At 28.0% G+C, this 20,107-nt stretch overlaps 2 protein-coding genes across 2 annotated transcripts; both read right to left on the reverse strand.

Annotated features, from left to right (window-relative positions):
- Nucleotides 1-12,667: 12,667 nt before the first annotated feature.
- On the reverse strand, nucleotides 12,668-13,254 carry LOC117933913 (myb-related protein 330-like). Its single transcript, XM_034855495.1, has 3 exons — nucleotides 13,236-13,254; nucleotides 12,989-13,127; nucleotides 12,668-12,902 (listed from the first exon to the last, which is right to left on the reverse strand). The coding sequence occupies exons 1-3, from the start codon at nucleotides 13,252-13,254 to the stop codon at nucleotides 12,668-12,670; spliced, it is 393 nt and encodes a 130-aa protein (XP_034711386.1).
- An 846-nt stretch (nucleotides 13,255-14,100) lies between these two features.
- On the reverse strand, nucleotides 14,101-20,107 carry LOC117933914 (transcription factor MYB17-like). Its single transcript, XM_034855496.1, has 3 exons — nucleotides 19,966-20,107; nucleotides 15,092-15,347; nucleotides 14,101-14,995 (listed from the first exon to the last, which is right to left on the reverse strand). Exons 1-3 carry the CDS (start codon nucleotides 20,105-20,107, stop codon nucleotides 14,101-14,103), a joined length of 1,293 nt encoding a protein of 430 aa, XP_034711387.1.

Below are 20,107 nucleotides of genomic sequence, written 5' to 3' on the forward strand. Positions count from 1 at the left end.
CCTTGATTTTTTTTTTTTTTTTTGTTTGTTTTTGTTTTTATAGTGAAGTGAGATGACTAAAGACAAAATATTTGGCAGTGCAAAAGTTTGGTTATATTAGGAGATTAGCTACCAACCGCTTGGGATTTGATCGAAAATTTGTGGTATCAAATCAAAGGGCCTATTTGTAGTGTTTTGGTTGATTTTAAAGACTGCTTTTAAGGTTCTTTTTTATAAATAAAATAAAATTGTTTGGATAAGTTATTTTAAAAAATAATTTTTTATTTTGATTTTATAAAAATATTATAAATTCAATTGATATAATAATAATAATTAAATTTGATTCAAGTCTTATTAAAAATAAAAATAGCTTTGTAATGATAAATAAATTTTAAAAATAATTTTTGGTAAAACATGAAAAGTAATATTATAATAAAATCATAAATTATATTTTTTTATGTAAAAAAAACTATTTTATTGTATGTTAGAAAAATATGAATATTAACATCTTAGTAAAAACATAATTCATTTTTTTTTTGTTAAAAATAATTAATAATAATTGTTAGTAATACTTTATTTAAAATGAATAACGATTAAAGTTTAATTTTTTAATATGTAAATAAGCCAAGTTTGTAATTATATGCATACATTTACTACTAAATTACAAAAATATGAATACTTTGATTTAATATGAAATTAATTAGATCAATTTTTTGAATTTCAAATTATTTTTAGAAATTATTTTTTTGTAAATTATTAATTATATTTGACTTAATTTAAAATCTATTTACATAATAAGAAAATTTACAACTATAGTTGTATGTATAAGAGAAACAATAAAGTCATTACTCATACTAAATTAAGTTTGGTTTATTATTTTTTGTAGTGATTGGACCTAGTTTTTGAGTTCTAAATTATTAAAAAAAAAATAAACTCATTAATAAATTCAATACAAAGTGTCTCTTGATTTGAAGTTCATTTATCTAGTAAGAAAATTTACAAAAATATAATTATATGTAAAAAAAAAAATAATAAAGTCATTATAAACTAATTTTTATCTATAAATTTTGATTATTAATGAGTTCATTATTTGAGTTTATAATTATTTTTAAAAATTGTTAACCTCATTAATGAATCCAATACATTAAGTTTTCTTTAATTTGGAGTTTATTTTCCTAGTGAAAAAAAATCTAAAATATATGATTCTATGTAGGAGAGAAACAATAGAGTTGTTATGGACCAATTTTTTTCCATAAATTTTTTGTATTAATTGGATCACTATTTGAGCTTTATGTTATTTTTAAAAAATATTAGACTCGTTAATAAATCTAACACATTAAGTCTTGCTTGTTTGATATTTATTTGCCCAATGAAAAAATTTGTAAAAATATGATATATGGAAAGAAGAAACTAATCAAGTCATTTAAAATAAATTTTGTTATATGACTTTATAATGTTATTGACTTTCATGACTTTTTAATACTAATTAAATCAGTTTTAGATATTCAAGTTATTTTTTATAATTAATAAATTATATGTATGTAGTTTGATTGAGATTTATTTACTTATTAAAAGTTTTTAGATTTTGTGGAAGTGGAAACTTTAATTCAATCAATGTTAGTTCAAGAACATATATAAAAATAAAACAATTTATACAAAAGTATACGAGGTTTTAATATAATTTGGCCGACTATGCCTACATCGATGGATGTGAAAGAATTATTTCATTATATCATAAAAAATATTATAAAGGATAAAAATCAAATATAACTATTACATTTTCGAAACATTCTATATTTTTCCATTCCCTATATCTACACCATGAACCACGAGTCCCCTCCCAATGACCCTCATATTTCCTCGCATCTTTATGTATTTCGCATAGTCTTTGCAAGTCTATCTTCATCTTATAACTTTTTCCTTTTATAACCTAAATGTTTATAGAGATATTCCTAATAATTTTCTTTATTCTATAAGGCAAACTAATATTATAATAACATATCAACTTAAGAAATATTCTATATAATATTATTTACAAAAATGAATTTATATTAATTAAGCATTTGAGACACTTTCCAATAATAATTTCCATTACATCAAATTCCATTAAGTTAATATTTTCATCTCTACATGATACATTCTTTTTTATATCACTTTTGATTTTAACTATAAATTCTGGTATTGATGGGTTTACTATTTGAGTTTCTAATTGTTTTTAAACAATTACTAATCTTGTTAATAAATCAACCACATTGAGTGTTATTTTATTTGGAGTTTATTTTCCTAATAAAAAAAATTAGAAAAATATGATTCTATATAAAAGTGAAACAATAGTCATTATAGAGAGCTTTGACCCAAAATAGTATATTTAAAAAAAAATTCAAAAACTAAACTTGTTTTCAAAATAATGCCCAATCTAATGCGTCTGTGCCACATAAGCTGCCATGTCATAAAACCGTAGTTGGTGACTACAGTTTTGACTTTTTAAAAAAATGGTCAAAGCCATAGTCACCAACTGTGGCTTTAACTTTATATATATTTATATATAAATTTAATTTTTAAATAAAAATATTATATTATTTTGATTTTAAATATACTTATTTCATTATTTAAAAAATAATAATATATGAAATTAAATAATTGATATTTTTAATTTGATATAAACATCTATATTTTAATTTTATTACAACAATAGGCACTATATTTAATATAAATATAATTAGTTAATCAAAATTAAATATAAATAAAATATAATAAATTATATTTATTTAAAATAAATAAAATATAAATGCCTATTTAGAAAAAAAATAATAACATAAATTATTATATTAATTAATAATTTTTTACACATACACACACACAGATATATATATATATATATATATATAAGTTTAATTTAAGTTTAAAATTTATCACATTTTTATTTAAATATATAAATAAATTTTATTAAAACAATTGACACTATATTTAATATAAATATAATTAATTAATTAAAATTAAATATAACACACACACACACACACACATATATATATATATATATATATATATATATATATATATATATATATATATATATAAGTTTAATTTAAGTTTAAAATTTATCACATTTTTATTTAAATATATAAATAAATTTTATTAAAACAATTGACACTATATTTAATATAAATATAATTAGTTAATTAAAATTAAATATAAATAAAATATAATAAATTATATTTATTTAAAATAAATAATATAAATTATTATATTAATTAATAATTTTCACACACACACACACACACACATATATATATATATATATATATATATATAAGTTTAATTTAAGTTTAAAATTTATCACATTTTTATTTAAATATATAAATAAATTATTATCATATCGATATGATATTATGAACTTAAATTAAAATATGATAAATTTTAAACTTAATTGAACTTATATATGTGATATTATATACCATTTACATATAGTATATAAAAAATTATTAATTAACATAATAATTTATATTATTTGTTTTTTTTAACGGGCTTTCACAATTTATTATATTTTATTTATATTTAAATATAATTAACTAAATATATTTTATATTAAATATAGTGTCTATTATCTTAATAAAATTAAAAAATATGTTTTTATATCAAATTAAAAATATTAATTATTTAATTTCATATATTATTATTTTTTAAATAATGAAATAAGTATATTTAAAATCAAAATAATATAATATTTTTATTTAAAAAATTAAAGTTATATATAAATATATATAAAGTTAATTGAACTTATATATGTGATATTATATACCACTTACATATAGTATATAAAAAATTATTAATTAATATAATAATTTATATTATTTGTTTTTTAACAGGCTTTCATAATTTATTATATTTTATTTATATTTAAATATAATTAACTAAATATATTTTTGTGGACCCCGCATTTCGGCTCATGCGTTTCCCACTCGATGGCGAGCTCGATTTTTATTTGAAAAAATTGATTTGTTGATTAAAAATGACTTGGAGTCGCCACTTATTTTTGTTTTATTTTTAAAAGGGTAAACAAAATAAGAAAGAAAAACCATAAGTGCGACTCCTGGTTTTGGAAAAGGCGATCTACGAAAAACCGGATCGGGCTCGGGGGTCAGGTTACTTATCGGGAAGGTATGATGAAGACCATAGCACCCCTCTAAGTCCCTAAAGTCGGGTCTCTACTGATAAAATGAAGCTGATGTGACAATTGATGAGTAAATCAATGAATATCCTGAATGATCACGCGCATATGAGAATCGGAACATGTATAGTAAATTATCAGAATAAGAGTGTATACGTACCTAGGCCACGAGCCACAATGCGCTATCAAGAAACGGAGTTAGCACACAATTAATGAATACGGAATATAGCTCATACATATCGAAGTGCAAAATGAAGATCAGACAAAATACATTAAGTACAACAGTTGATAATCAAAAGGGATTCAAACATCGGGCCCCCACCAAAACCCAATTTATTGTTCATGAATTAGTCTTATAAATTTCGTGTTTTATAATTATGAAGGAATCATTATTGCTTATGTAAAATCAAGAAGACCAGAAGATTATTTAGGAACTGAAATGAGATTAAAACTATTCGAGTGAAAACTGGATTCTTTGAGTTTATTTGAAAACTGGAGTGTTCGGAATTAAATTTAAGAATTGAAATTTTGGATGTGAAATTTGGAAGGGATTGGAATTTTAGAAATTGGAAATTAAATTCAGAAGTCGAAAATTATAAAGAATTGTTTGAAAATAGAATTTTAAAATAAATAAACTATTAGGATTAAATAAATTAATATGAATATGGAAATTTTCAAGATTAAAAATTTAATTTGTAAATATGAAGTTTTAAAGAATTTGATTCAAAATGGAGTTTTGAAATAAATAAATAAATGAAATACTAATAATTAAATGAATTATTGGGAATACGGGAATTTTCGGGATTAGGAATTTAATTCGGAAATCAGAAGTTTTAAAGAATTTGAGTTACAATGGAGTTTTAGAATAAACAAATAAAATAATAGTAATTAAATAGATTAATGTGAATATTGGAATTTTTGGATATAGAAATTAACATCGGAAGTTGGAAATTTTAATGAATTGTTTAAAATGGAATTTTTAGAATAAATAAATAAAATAATAATAATTAAATAAATTAATGTGAATATTGGAATTTTTGGATATAGAAATTAAAATCGGAAGTCGGAAATTTTAATGAATTGTTTAAAATGGAATTTTAGAATAAATAAATAAAATAATAATAATTAAATAAATTAATGTGAATATTGGAATTTTTGGATATAGAAATTAACATCAGAAGTCGGAAATTTTAATGAATTGTTTAAAATGGAATTTTTAGAATAAATAAATAAAATAATAATAATTAAATAAATTAATGTGAATATTGGAATTTTTGGATATAGAAATTAAAATCGGAAGTCGGAAATTTTAATGAATTGTTTAAAATGGAATTTTAGAATAAATAAAATAATAATAATTAAATAGATTAAAGTGAATATAAGAATTTTTGGAATTAGAAATTAAAATTGGAAGTAGAATTTTTAATGAATTGTTTAAAATTGAACGAAAATAATGATTAAATAAGTAATTGTGAATTTTGGAATTTTTGAAATTGGAAGTTTTAAAGAATTGATTTGAAATGGAGTTTTAAAATAAATGAATGAAATATTTAGTGATTAAATACATTGAGATGAGTATGGGAATTTTCGGGATTAGGAGATTAAATGCGGCAATCAGAAGTTTTTAAGAATTGATTCGAAATGGAATTTTAAAATAAATAAATAGAATACTAATGATTAAATAAGTTAATGAGGATACAGGAATTTTCGGAAATTGAAGTTAAATTTTTAAAGATCAGAATTTTGGAGTGCCATTTTAAAGATTGAATTTTTGTAGATAAACGAATAAATAAATGAATAAGACGATAATGATAATGATAAAATTTAAAGTTCGAATTTTCAGAAATAAATAAACAAATAATAATGGAGGATTAAACCTTGATGATAAGAATGGGAAATTGGAATGAATGAATAGATATACGAATGAATAACGTGGTACGAATATGCATGGGAACGAAATGATAAGGAGAAATGATGGGCTTTGAAGATGGGTTCAGGATAGAGGCTACGTGAATTGGGGCCTTTAGGGAAGGGCTTAGGTTGAAGGAACCTCAAGGATTGCTCGTGGGCTTGGGGCGACTGGATGGTGCATGGTGAGAAGCCCAAATTCCATTCTATTGGGTTGTATCCTTAGCCTTCCTTTCACATTTCAGGCTTGGAGGTATGCCCTCCAGCATGCATTACTCATAAACAGCCTCCATTTGCCCACCCGAGGATGGCGGAGGACGAGTTAGACGAAAGAAGGCGTCCCGAGATAGCAACGTAAGAGGTGGCGGTAGATTCGACGACGTGAAGGGCGGGTTCGACAGGATCGTGGTGGCAGAAACGGCGATGGTAGTGGCAGTGGCAGTGGCAGTTTGATCCAATGGAGCAACCGCGGCCATGACTAGCGCCACCCCGGATGCTGCTATCCCTGTGGTGGGATCTCATCACGCGAAGTATGGGCTGGAACCTTACGCTTGCTGGGAAATCTTTCAGGGCTTTGATCACATAATGCACCATATGGATGGAAACCTCTCGTCGCTGCTCCGCCCAAGTCTATACCGCCGAGGCTGCTTCCTAGTACCGCGACATGAGAGCCACGATTCTCGTGGAGCCTCTCAGAATCCCACGCGCTTGCCACTCCGACAAGTTCTGTACTATGAAACGCCTCGCCCTCATCCACTCAAAGACGGAGGAGTCGCTGTTCGGAGACCTAGAGCATTGCCGGCAAGCCTTGGTCGGAGACCAAATCGGAAGTCGTTTCTACAATGAGTTGGGGAGTTGACTTCCATCTTGAGTGTATGGAAAGCATCATCAGATCAGATAGTTGGGATCCTAGTGAGTCCTAGGTTCAGAGTCTGTTCCGTTTAAATTATCTCCATCACGTATAAGAGATAGTATCCTTTTTCCTGGTAAGGTTAGCAACCTGCGAGCATCTCGTGAGGGTGCATAGAAGGTGATCCGTTCACGAAATCACTTCCCCAGTTTCGATAACTTGGCCATCGATGACCTCATTCCCACAACCAACAAGGAACAGAGCAACAAACAGAGGGAAGAAACCACAGGAAACAAAGCATGATTTTTATATAATCAGGCTCAGGGATGAATTCATACATCAGGTGCTTATGGAAGGAGTTAGGGAAACCAGAATAGAGTCAAACAGAGCACATCCGCACACGGACAAATTCAGCAAAATAAACCAACAAATCCACGACATCCAAACCGACCAAAAAAATCGCATCCCGGAATCAACAGAAGAAGTTAGCATAATAATGTCATAATGAAGAAACATGGAGTTCACAGAAAATTTTACCTAAAAGTTTTCTCCTTGAGCAAGGTATCCTCGTCCTCCAACACTTTTCCTCTTCCTCCTTTTGCTCTGGATCCCCCCCCCCTGCAGAAGGTTCCCTCCTTTGATATTTTATTTCCCGCTCTTTCCTTGACAGCCACCACCTACTCTCTGTTTCGCGTCCCATCTCGCCGCCACCCCCCTAGCTTGATTTCGGGGTAGTCAGAAGAGTAAACATAAAAAAAGAAAACATCCTATGGGGGGTCTACAATTTTATATTAAATATACTGTCTATTATTTTTATAAAATTTAAAAAATATATTTTTATATCAAATTAAAAATATTAATTATTTAATTTCATATATTATTATTTTTTAAATAATGAAATAAGTATATTTAAAATCAAAATAATATAATATTTTTATTTAAAAAATTAAAGTTATATATAAACATATATCAAGTTAAAGGCGCAGTTGGTGACTACGGCTTTGACTATTTTTAAAAAAAGTCAAAACCGTAGTCACCAACAACGACTTTAAAGTTAAAGTTAAAACTGTGGTTGGTAACTACAGTTTCTAACCATTTTAGAAAAATAAAACCGTAGTCACCAACTACGGTTTTATGACATGGTAGTTTATGTGGCATAGGCGCACTAGATTGGGCATTATTTTAGAAACAAGTTTAGTTTTTGGAATTTTTTTTTTAAATGTACTATTTTGGGTCAAAGCTCTATTATAGATTCATTTTTGTCCATAAATGTCTAATATTAATTAAATTATTAATTAAATTTTAATTTATTTTTAAAAATACTAAACTTATTAATGAATGATTAAATTTTGTTTTATTTGAAGTTTGTTTGTATAATGAAAAAATTTGTAAAAATATGATATGTAAAGAAATAAAATCTATATGTATCAAAGTTCAGATTTGAACCGGTGGATGTGAATGTACCTTTAAACGTTTAAAATAATAATAATAATAATAAAAAAAAACAAAAAAGCTAGGTATAAAAATATAAACAAATATGGTAAGGCTAAAAACAAATGAGACTTGAAAGTATACCCACTAAATGATGATGCTATTTTTATACCATACGGAAAAACATAGCATGTGACATAGTGGGACCATTTTCTTTCGGTTTAGATTCACCATAACCCAAAAATGGGTATGGCAATATGCTGTCCGGACATTCCCATCTGCAACCATATTGTACCATCAGTACTTCTAACGATCACTGGATTGACAAAAACTGAAACACCTGATACTGCCGACGTCCATCCCCTCAAAAATAGAAACTTTGATATTGTTTCAAAAGTATGTTTAAAGACAATTTTGAAAATACTTCTTGGAAACTGTTTTGTCCTGTAAAACAATTTCGGGGTTTAGGAATATAAAATGTTGTCACCATTTTTTTTTTTTTTTAGTTTTAAAAATAATTTTTATATGTAATATTTTATTTTTAATTATTATTTTTATTTATATAATTATTTTTTAAAATAGCCCTTAAAAAATAAATAAAAATATTTAGGATCTTTTTGGTAATTATTTTTAAAAGTAATTCTAAAACATAGTTTTTAAAATTTGTTCTCTAATTTTTATATAACAAAAATCTTTTTAAAAATTTAAAATATTTTTAACTTTTAAAATTTTTTTTTTAAATACATTTTAAAAATAATTTTTTATATTTTCTGTTTTATTTTTAATCATTTTATACGTTTATATAATTATTTTTAAAATTAGTCTTTAAAAAACAAAAACAAAAAAAATTTAAAAGATGTTAAAAATTAAATATCATGTTTTCTATTTTTAAAAAACAGAAAACAAAAAAAAAAAAATTAATTATTCAATGTGTTTTTTATTTTTATTTTTTAAAACAAATAGTTCGCCATTAAAGTTATTGCTTTTTGGTTTTAAAATGTATTTTCTCATTTATTTTTATTTTTCTTTTTGAAGAATGGAAAAATGTTCGAAAAACGGTTACTGAAGAGGCCTAAAGTGTCAAAAAGAAAAAAGTGTGTTAAATATCATTGATCCATGATGAGTCCACTAGAAATGCAAGCTAGAAAAGGCAATAAGGAAACTTTATGTTTTGAGCTGCCGATCCTAGAATACAAGAGATTTTAAACCCCAAATTTTCCAATTTCAAGAAACATATGTTAATGTGAAAAATTATTAGATTTTCAAGCACTTTGTGCTGATTGGGTTTTTTTATACCCAAAATGCCCTTCCCTATCCTCCAAGTTGGTTTCCACACTAAAAGCCAAGAAAAAAAAACCAAACAAACAAACAAAACAAAACAAAGAACACTCTCCTGCCCGACATACAAAACAAAAACTCTCTGTCCATCTGCTTCATCTTCCACGAACATTGAACCTCGAAACTAAATCCTAACCTTTTTTGTTTTCCTCTCATTTTGAAAAATCAAAGCACCCTAACCATTTTTATCTTAATCGAAACACCCTAACCTCCTCCTCTCATTCCAGAACCTCTCTGCCTCATTTTCCTCTGATTTCAAAAACCTCAAAAGCCCTAACTTATTGCTCTCATTTGGAAAAATGAAAATCCAACGCTGGTGACGACTCCCACCTCATCCTCTAAAAACCCGGAACCTAAGGTAAGTGCTCTCTCTCTTGGGTTCTTTTTTTCGTTAGAAAATAGTAGTAACAAATTTCTTAATGGATTTTGTTTTTACTCTTTTGTGGTTTTCTTTTTTCATTACCAAGGTTGAGATATTTTTCCACTAAAGGATTTGTTTGATCAAGTTTTGTAATTTTGTATATTTTGGAAAAGAGTATGATTTACATTGAGTCTAACAGTTGTTTTGGGAGGTTTGGGATTGGCTGGTGGTCAAAATGAAATATTTGAATGAAATGTTTTTGGGAGGAAATTTTTTTAGTTGTTAGACAAAAATAAAATTAATAAACTTAAATTTTTTTATTGGAAAATGATTTTAATTTATTATCTAAAAAAGTGCCGCTCAATTCTTTCAATCTTGTTTACAAAAATAATTTTAATTTTGTTTATACATGATAACTTTAGTTTTATTTTTAGAGCTAATGATTTAAAATTTTATAAATAGGCATTCAAGGCCACATCAAGTTTGGGAATTGGCTTTGATAATGGGTTCTTTCTATTTTAAAACGTGTTTACATGATTAAAACACTTACTACCCGAGAAAGTTAAAATTAAGGTAGAGCAAAATCAGCTAAAAAAAATCCAATGGATTATGATTTTAAGTTTTTAACCCAACAGGGATGAACTTTAAAGAGAAATCTTCCCAGACCCACCACAAAGAAACGTGTGACTATGATAATATGTGGTACTGCAATCGCAAGAATAGGACAAAGAAGTGAGGTTGTGTCCTTAGTTATGATTAATTTGGCAATCCCATGAATGGATGAACAAAGAAATGAGGTCGTGTACTTAGTTATAATTAATTTCGCCATCCAAGTTGTGTCCTTAGTTATGATTAATAGAGCAATAGAAGTGAGGTTGTGTGCTTAGCAATGCTTAATTTCATTGTCCTGCTCAGAAAACACCAAACTTCGCCCTGGTGTCTGTCGGCCATCCGACAGGTATGGTATCCATGAGTAGTTTAGGTTTTAATTTTGTTTATTTCCTTCAAAACGGATTGTTAGAAATCCAAACGTGGGAATTGTTTGACACCTTTCTCTCTCCGCAGACCTCTTTTATGGAAAAGAAAAAGACTCTTCAATGGTTGGCAAAGACTACTTGTCTATTTCCTACTTTTTAAATCTAAGACAATTCTATGCCTCACCGATGAACAGAAACAGGGAGAAGATGGCAATTTCATCCGTGAGTACAATAAGTCAACCATCATATTAATGGGTCTAATCCTTCCGATAAGTTCTGCTCAAGGATGAAAATATCGATAATTACGGATATATTGATATTTCAATTTTACGGATATATCGGAGATTTGATATTTCATTCAAATATCGTGAATATTTTGATATAAAATATCGGTAGACCTAAAATTGATCAAAACTTATAAAAATATAAAATAAAACTTTTAGAAATGAAATTAAAGTACAATAGACATTTTAAAGTTATTTTATTAAATAAATTAATGTATATATATATATATATATATATATATATATATATATATATATATATATATATATATATATATATATATATATATAATATTGTACGTGTTAATAAAAAATATAAATTTGATAAGTGTATATTGATTATTAAATTATATTAAATATTATTTGATCATTATATTATGATATTTGATTATAATATATTTCGATGGATATTTTGACATAAAATATCAGTAGACCTAAAATTGATCAAAACTTATAAAAATATAAAATAAAACTTTTAGAAATGAAATTAAAGTACAATAGACATTTTAAAGTTATTTTATTAAATAAATTAATGTATATATATATAATATTGTACGTGTCAATAAAAAATATAAATTTGATAAATGTATATTGATTATTAAATTATATTAAATATTATTTGATCATTATATTGTGATATTTGATTATAATATATTTCGATGGATATTTTAACACAAAATATCCGTAAACCTAAAATTGATCAAAACTTATAAAAATATAAAATAAAACTTTTAGAAATGAAATTAAAAACATAATAGACATTTTAAAGTTATTTTTTAATAAATTGATATATATATATATAATATTATATATGTTAATAAAAAATATAAATTTGATAAGTGTATATTGATTATTGAATTATATAAAATATTATTTTATGATAATATTGTGATTATAATATGTTTAATTTTAAAATCTATTTAATATTAAAATTATGATATATTATAAAATAAATGATGATAAATGTATAAAATTTTAATATATTAATAATATTAAAAACACTATGAATAAAATTATGATATATTTTTACTAATCAATTAAATGAAAAATTTTCATTTAATTATAAAATAGTTATAATTAATTTGTTATTTAAAGTGTTTTTTTAATATTTTATTTATATCCTAAGTTTTGATATATATTTATTTAGTGTGTATTATTTATGAAAGGGCACGTTTGCCCCAATGGAACTGAGGATGCACTCTGAACCTTTTGTAAAAAAAAGGCTCAATTTTGAGCTTTGACCTTTGACTGCCTGTGTCGACCAATCGTTGACCAGGTGATATATCCTTGCTATATGTCGTGTCGGCACCCACCGACACGCCGAAATATCGCCTAATTTCGGCGATATTTTCTTCCTTGAGCTTCAAATTAAGGAGACCAATTTCTGGTGACTTGTTCAGTTGGCATGAACGCGTTCTCCACTGAGGCTGAGACCGGTCCAGAAATCCAAGGCTCAAAGTAATCCCCGGTGCTACTTTGTAGGTCAGGAATATTCTGATGATCAATACCTCTCCCAATTAGCTTATTCTTCAAATGGTGTTTCCAGCGGTTCTTGAGAGCATTATCGGTTCGCCCTGGAAGATGAGTTGCTATAAATGCCCAGCTGCAACACAACACATGAACCAACTCCTAGCTCAAACTCAAACTGACCACATTGTCATATCATAATGGATCATTCTCATTAACTACCTATTCCCATGACTTGAATGGAGGCGGATGATGGTTTCGTCTTCCTCTTGGGAGAAGTTCTCTCTCTTGACATTAGGATCCAGGTGGTTTTTCCACCTCTCCCTACAACTCTTACCACTCCTGCTCAGCCCTGCCAGCTCTAGTTAAAAAAAAAAAAGAAAAAGAAAAAAAAAAGACATGGAGCTTAGCCATGACATGTATATTAATTCAGTCCTAAAATTAAAGTTCAAAAGTATAGAATGAAGGCCATGCCAGAAAGCTGCCATCATTGCAATAAAAATAGGAAGCAATGACACTTTGGAAAGACACTTTGATGTTCCAATTAAAATATATTGTTGATTTCAATTTTCAATCAATAAGGTTGATAAAGTTGAAAAGTCCAAAAGTAGACCATATAAAATCATCCAAACATCGGTTTCAATCCGACCTTTTCTTTCACTCTTTTTCTTCCGTTTGTATCCGACATCCTACTCATCCGTCTCATGAATACTTCCCCTTTAATTTCCTCGATATGGACAAAAAGGTTTTGGTCCTCAGTCCTCACACACAGTTTGCTGTCAAACTAAGCTTCTTTGGAAAAAAAAATAATAATAATTATGATGTCAAATATATATTTTAAAAATAATTACTTTTCAGATAAACTCTCTCACACAAATTCTCACAAAATCAACCATTTTCTCAAAAAGGAAATTAAATTCTCACAAAGTTCTTCTCGGTTTCTTCGACCATCCACAGGTATGCTATTTATGCCATTAATAGTACTTGTCTATTTATTACTTTTTAAATCGAAGAGAATTCTATGTTTGATCAGTAACCACTAATAATAGGGAGAAGATAAAATCGAAGACTTTTATAACATTAATGGGTTTGATAACCGTCTAATAACCCTTCAACATAATACAAAACACAGCTTTATTATAAGATGGATTCATGAACATGGAAGCCTGTGTGTCTATATATCTATATGTGGAACCTATGCATAATGACTAGTAGAAAGAGATGACTTCTCCAGTTGGCATGAACTCCCTCTCCAGTGAGGCTGAAAATGGTCCAAAAATCCAAGGTTCAAATTAATCTCCCCCGAAAGAGTGATGGATAGTCTCATCATCACTCTAAAGATATCCCCCTGGAAATTCTGGGTAGGCTAATTCAAAAGTGGACCAAGGGTTGACGACTTCTTGTGAGGCTGAAACCAGTGTAGGAATCGAGCTTGAGCTTGCTTTTGGATCAATATTGTGGTTGAGATGAAAGAGTTGTGTGGGCTCAAACTCAGAGTAATCTCCCCTGAAATCATCACTCGGAAGATATCCCCCTGAAAATTCTGTGTAGGCAAATTCAGAAATGGACCAAGGACTGGAGATATCTTGTGACGCTGAAACTGGTGTAGGAATTGAGCTTGAGCTTGCGTTTGGATCAATATTGTGGTTGAGATGAAAGAGTTGTGTGGGCTGGAACTCAAAGTAATTTCCCCCGAGAGAGTCATGGATAGTTTCACGATCAATCGGAAGATATCCCCCTGGAAATTCTGGGTAGGCTAATTCAAAATTGGACCAAGGGTTGGCGATTTCTTGTGACGCTGAAACCGGTGTAGGAATTGAGCTTGAGCTTGGGTTTGGATCAATATTGTAGTTGAGATGAAAGAGTTGTGTGGGCTCAAACGCAAAGTAATCTCCCCCAAAAGCGTGATGGATAGTCTCATCATCACTCTGAAGATATCCCCCTGGAAATTCTGGGTAGGCTAATTCAGAAGTGGACCAAGGGTTGACGATTTCTTGTGAGGCTGAGACCGGTGAAGGAATGGAGCTTGAGCTTGCGTGTGGATTAATATTGTGGTTGAGATGAAAGAGTTGTGTGGCATGTAGCTGATCCCCAGTGCTACTTTGTGGGTCAGGAATATTCTGATGATCAGTACTTCTCCCAATTAGCTTATTCTTCAAATGGTTGTTCCAGCGGTTCTTGACAGCATTATCGGTTCGCCCTGGAAGATGAGTTGCTATAAATGCCCAGCTGCAACACAACACATGAACCAAATCCTAGCTCAAACTCAAACTGACCACATTGTCATATCATATCATGTCATAATGGATCATTCTCATTAATTACCTATTCTCATGACTTGAATGGAGGCGGATGATGGTTTCGTCTTCCTCTTGGGAGAAGTTCCCTCTCTTGACCTTAGGATCCAGGTGGTTTTTCCACCTCTCCCTACAACTCTTACCACTCCTGCTCAGCCCTGCCAGCTCTGCGATAGCTGGCCAAGGTAGATCCGAATTTCTGCCTTTACATTCAAAGAGCATCCGGTCTTCTTCTTCGGTCCATCGCGGTCTCTGCTCCTCTGGTCTTGCCATCATGGATTTCCCTGCAAAGATGGAAGAAATTAACCCCATAATTTTTTCATGAAATATACTACAATAAAAATAAATACAATGACTGCTTAAAGACCAGGGAAGCGCCGTTGAAAAGCAAGCTGTCAAGAGGAGATTGAGACCTTGAAGAAACAATGTGATTGATATCCAATGCTTGGCTGAGTTTGCTTCATAGTGGTCATGTGCGCAGGGAATTTTATAGATAGAAGAGAGTTGCTTTCATGTGATCAGTTTGAGGAGATAAACCGAAGCCATCTCATCGAGGAGAGATGCCTTTAGCACAGTTTTGAGTTGAAAATTTCTCATTGGAGAACGATGGGATCCACCAAGACAATGGGATCCGCTACGAGCATGGATTTGGGTCAGATTTGAGGAGATAAAACTGACGCCAACTCTACATGGTTTTGAACATACAGCAACAAACATTTCAAATAATATCTTTGGTGGACAACAAGAGGGAATTTTAATAGAAGATTTGTTCTGGGGTTAGATTAAAGAGACAAAACTTGCGCCAACGGACATAGTTTAATCAATCAGATTTGTTCTTAGGATTTTTCTCTTACTGATTAGTTATTATAAGTAGCATACTAGATTTGGGCATCACTTAGAATTATTTCTCATGCTAGATTTCCATAAAATATCACTTATTATAAGTTGCATACTAGAGTTGAATTTCCAGTCTACCATCTTTCTCATCCAACAAGCCCCGTTAGAAGAAAATCTTAACACCCAAATGAATTATAATAGGTGGTATGGAACCGATAAGAGAGGAAAATTTCAAACTTCAAGCAAACTCCTTTTGTCGCTTCTAGAAAAGCTAGCAAGCAAAAAAAATGGTTAATTTCCTATCTCCAAACTGATTTACAACTTTCCTTTCACAAGGAGATAAGTTCACATGTGGCACTTTTCGAAGCTCTTGCGAATGGAGGATATGACAAACCCCATCGAAGGAGACATGCGTGCGTTTAAGTCAATGTTGAGTTTAGAAATCTCTCATCTTTTTCACTTTCATCATATCTGATTTGAGACCAACCCACCCTTCTTTTTCTCCAGTTTTGTTTGAAACCAAACGGACATGGTTTAGTGTCTCGTCATTTCACATAATATTTTGCACTACAAAAAGTTTGGTTCTATTAGGAGATAACCTATCAACCGCTTGGGATTAATTTGATCCAAAATTTGTGGAATCTAATCTAAGACCCGATTTGTATTGTTTTTTTTGCTTGATTTTAAAAACTGTTTTTAAGTTAAAAAAAAAAAAAACAAAACACAAAAGAACAAGTTTTGGATAAGTTATTTTTAAAAATAATTTTTATATTTTGATTTTGTAAATTCAAGTCTTACTAAAAATAAAAATAATTTCGTAATTGTAAATAAATTTAAAAATAAAACTAAAACATGAAAAGTAATATCATAATAAAATTCCTAACCCCATTAATGAATCAAATAGTTTAAGTCTTGTTTAATTTGAAGTTTGTTTTCCTAATGAAAAAAAAAATCAGAAAATATGATTCTATGTAGAAGAAAAACAATATAGTCATTATGAATCAATTTTTGTCCATCAATTTTTGGTATTGATTGGATCACCATTTGAACTTTTAACTTATTTTTAAAAATTACTAAATTACTAATAAATCCAACACATTAAGCCTTACTTGATTTGAAATTTATTTTCCTAATGAAAAAAATCTGTAAAAATGTGATATATGTAAAAAAGAAGCCAACAAAGTCATTTAAAATAAATTTCCCCCTATGATTTTCTAATTTTATTGAGTTCTATGACTTTCTAATAGTACCAATTAAATTGGTTTTATATATTCAAATTATTTTTTAAAATTAATAAATTATATATATCTAATCTAATTTAGAATTTATTTTCTTAATAAAAGTTTTAGATGTTGTGTCAATGGAAATTTTAATGCAAACAATGTTAATTTAAGAACATGAAAATAAAACAATCCATACAAAGGTATATGGGGTTTTAACATGGTTTGGTCAACCATGTCTATATCCATAGATGAGAGAGAATTATTCTATATCATAGAGAATATTATAGAGGACAAAAATCATATATAACTATTGAATTCTAAAAAAATCTCATGTTTCCTCACTCCTTATATCTACACCTCAACTATGAGTGCCCTCGCTCCATCAAGTTCTCTCATTCTTCCTCACAAGTCCATCTCCATCTTATAATTTGTTTTCCTCATGACCTAAAATATTTATAAACATATTCATAGTAACTTACCTTATTCAATAAGGAAAAACTAATATTAAAATAATATATCTTAGAAAATATTCTATATACTACTCTTTACAAAAGGAATTTACATTAATTAAGAATTTGAGATACTTTTCAATAATAACTTCCATTTTAGATCAAATTCCATTAAGTTAATATTTCATCTATACACTCTTTTTGTATCACTCTCCATGATGCACACATCTTAACCATAAATTCTGGTATTAATGGGTTTACTATTTGAGTTTCTATTCAATGAGTTTACTAACCTCATTAATAAATTCAACACATTAAATGTTGTTTACTTTAGAGTTTATTTTCCTAACCGGAAAAAAATGAGAAAAATATGATTTCATGTAGAAGAGAAACAATAGAGCCATTATAGACTAATTTTTGTCCATATTTTTTTTTTTTGTTAATTGGATCACTATTTGAGTTTTATGTTATTTTTAAAATTACTAGACTTGTTAATGAATTCAACATATTAAACTTTGTTTCATTTGAAGTTTATTTGCCTAACAAAAAATTTTATAAAAATATGATATATGTAAAGAAAAAACTAACCAAGTCATTAATTTAAAATAAATTTTGGTTTATAACTTTTTAATGTTATTGAATTTCATGACTTTTTAATACTAATTACATTAATTTATGAGATTCCCATTATTTTTTAAAATTAATAAATTATATGTATTTAGTTTGATTTGGAATTTATTTACTTCATGAAAATTTTAGACAAGTTAAAAGAAATTCACAAAAGCACGTGTAAATTAAAGGAAATCATATTTGAAGATTTTCATAATCAGTATTGGATCATGAAAAGAGAAGAAAAATAATATTATATTCAATTTTATTTGGTTTTTATCATATTTTTAATTTTTTATATGTTTTTCTTTTGCATTTAAAAACCGATGAAAATAATTTCTAATTCTTCTTTAAAGATCATTCTCTATTTACTTTTTTTTCGGAAATTGAAAATAGAGAATAATGATCAAATAGTATTATGAATTTTTAAAAATGATTTTCTATTTTTAAAAATAAAATAAAAAATTGTTTTTTAATCACACAACCACCAGAGAAGCTCTAATAGAATAAAGGTTTTTACTAAATTAAAAGAATTATAAAAAAAAAAAAAAACAACATATAATGTCTCTAAGTATGGTCCACACTGGATAGTAAATGTGTTTGGTAATTAGGAGGAAAAAATGGTGTGGATTAAGGTGATGATGGTCAAATGATGAGGTAGTAAAAAGTCATAGATAACAATTGAAAAGCATTGATTTTAAATAAAAAATAAAATTAACCAAAATTAGAATAAAATCTATTAATGAGAAAAATCTTGGTGAGGGTGATCTTATAGTAAATCTAACTCCAAGGCTTAATTATGTGATCACTCAAAAATATAAAATATTTTGAAATGTGGTAAATACTACTTTAACAATTTTGGTTATACGAGTCTTTTGGAATTTATGAATAATTAAAAATGTTTTTCATTTGCATTTTGAATCAGTATAGTGAAGTAATGTCTCGCACATTTTTATTTTCCATTAAAAGGAAAAAAACTAACCAATGATGGATGAAGTTTCATTAGTTTATTTAAATTTGATTTATTAAAAATTTTCAAAACTTAATTTTCAATTTTTAGAAAAGTAGTACTTTTTAAGCCATTTAGATTCTTGTTTTTTCATAATAATAAAAAGGATAGTCGAATCATTTAAAATTGTTTCTCCACACCTCTGCACTAGGGTGTGATTTATGTGGGTTGGCCCAATCCAACTTAAACCCAATCTAACATTAAGGCATGTTTAGGCAATTATTTTCGGGTTGGACTTGAGCTAAGAATTTTCAATCTGAATTAACTTTGGATTAGACACAAGTCAAGATTTGAACAATTCAAGCATAACCCGAAGCAATATATATCCTTGTAATAATTATATATAAGTTGTTATAAGTTGCGTAATATAATTTGTTTTTATAAGAATCAATATTTTCTTGGCTTCCATATTATTATTATTATTATTATTATTATTATTATTATTATTATTATTATTATTGAGTTATAAACTCCTCATAATATAATTAAAACTATAAATAAATTAAAAAAACTAATAATGTAAGAATGGTGGATTTATTTGTTATTTTCAATTCCTTCAAATGGATGGTCACAAGTCATGGGTCTAACCATTATAAGATGAATAATTTCATCGGTGAGTACAATAAGCCAACCATTATATTATGCAGAAATTAATGGGTCTAACCCTTCAACATAATACGAAGCCCAGGTTTACTATAAGATGGATTCATGACCATGCAGCAAACTCAATACTAATTCTTCAAATGCTTTTCCCACCTTTCCCTACATCTCTTACGACTCCTCTCTAGCTCTGTCAGCATTGCGATTTCTGGCCAAGATAGATGGCGATTTTTGCTTTTACATTCAAAGAGCTTCTGGTCTTCTTCTTTGGTCCATGGCCGTGTCTCCAACCCACTCGTCTGCTGTGGTGTTTCCAT

The sequence above is a fragment of the Vitis riparia genome, chromosome 16, assembly GCF_004353265.1.
Source record: "Vitis riparia cultivar Riparia Gloire de Montpellier isolate 1030 chromosome 16, EGFV_Vit.rip_1.0, whole genome shotgun sequence".
In the NCBI taxonomy this organism is placed as follows: domain Eukaryota; kingdom Viridiplantae; phylum Streptophyta; class Magnoliopsida; order Vitales; family Vitaceae; genus Vitis; species Vitis riparia.

Coding starts and splice junctions, on each gene's coding strand:
- LOC117933913 (XM_034855495.1), bottom strand. Junction 12,903..12,988: donor CATTCAAGTCATGGGAATAG/GTAGTTAATGAG, acceptor GTTGTGTTGCAG/CTGGGCATTTATAGCAACTC.
- LOC117933914 (XM_034855496.1), bottom strand. CDS start 20,107: ATGGAAACACCACAGCAGACGAGTGGGTTGGAGACACGGCCATGGACC. Junction 15,348..19,965: donor GACAGAGCTAGAGAGGAGTC/GTAAGAGATGTA, acceptor CCATCTTTGCAG/GGAAATCCATGATGGCAAGA. Junction 14,996..15,091: donor CATTCAAGTCATGAGAATAG/GTAATTAATGAG, acceptor GTTGTGTTGCAG/CTGGGCATTTATAGCAACTC.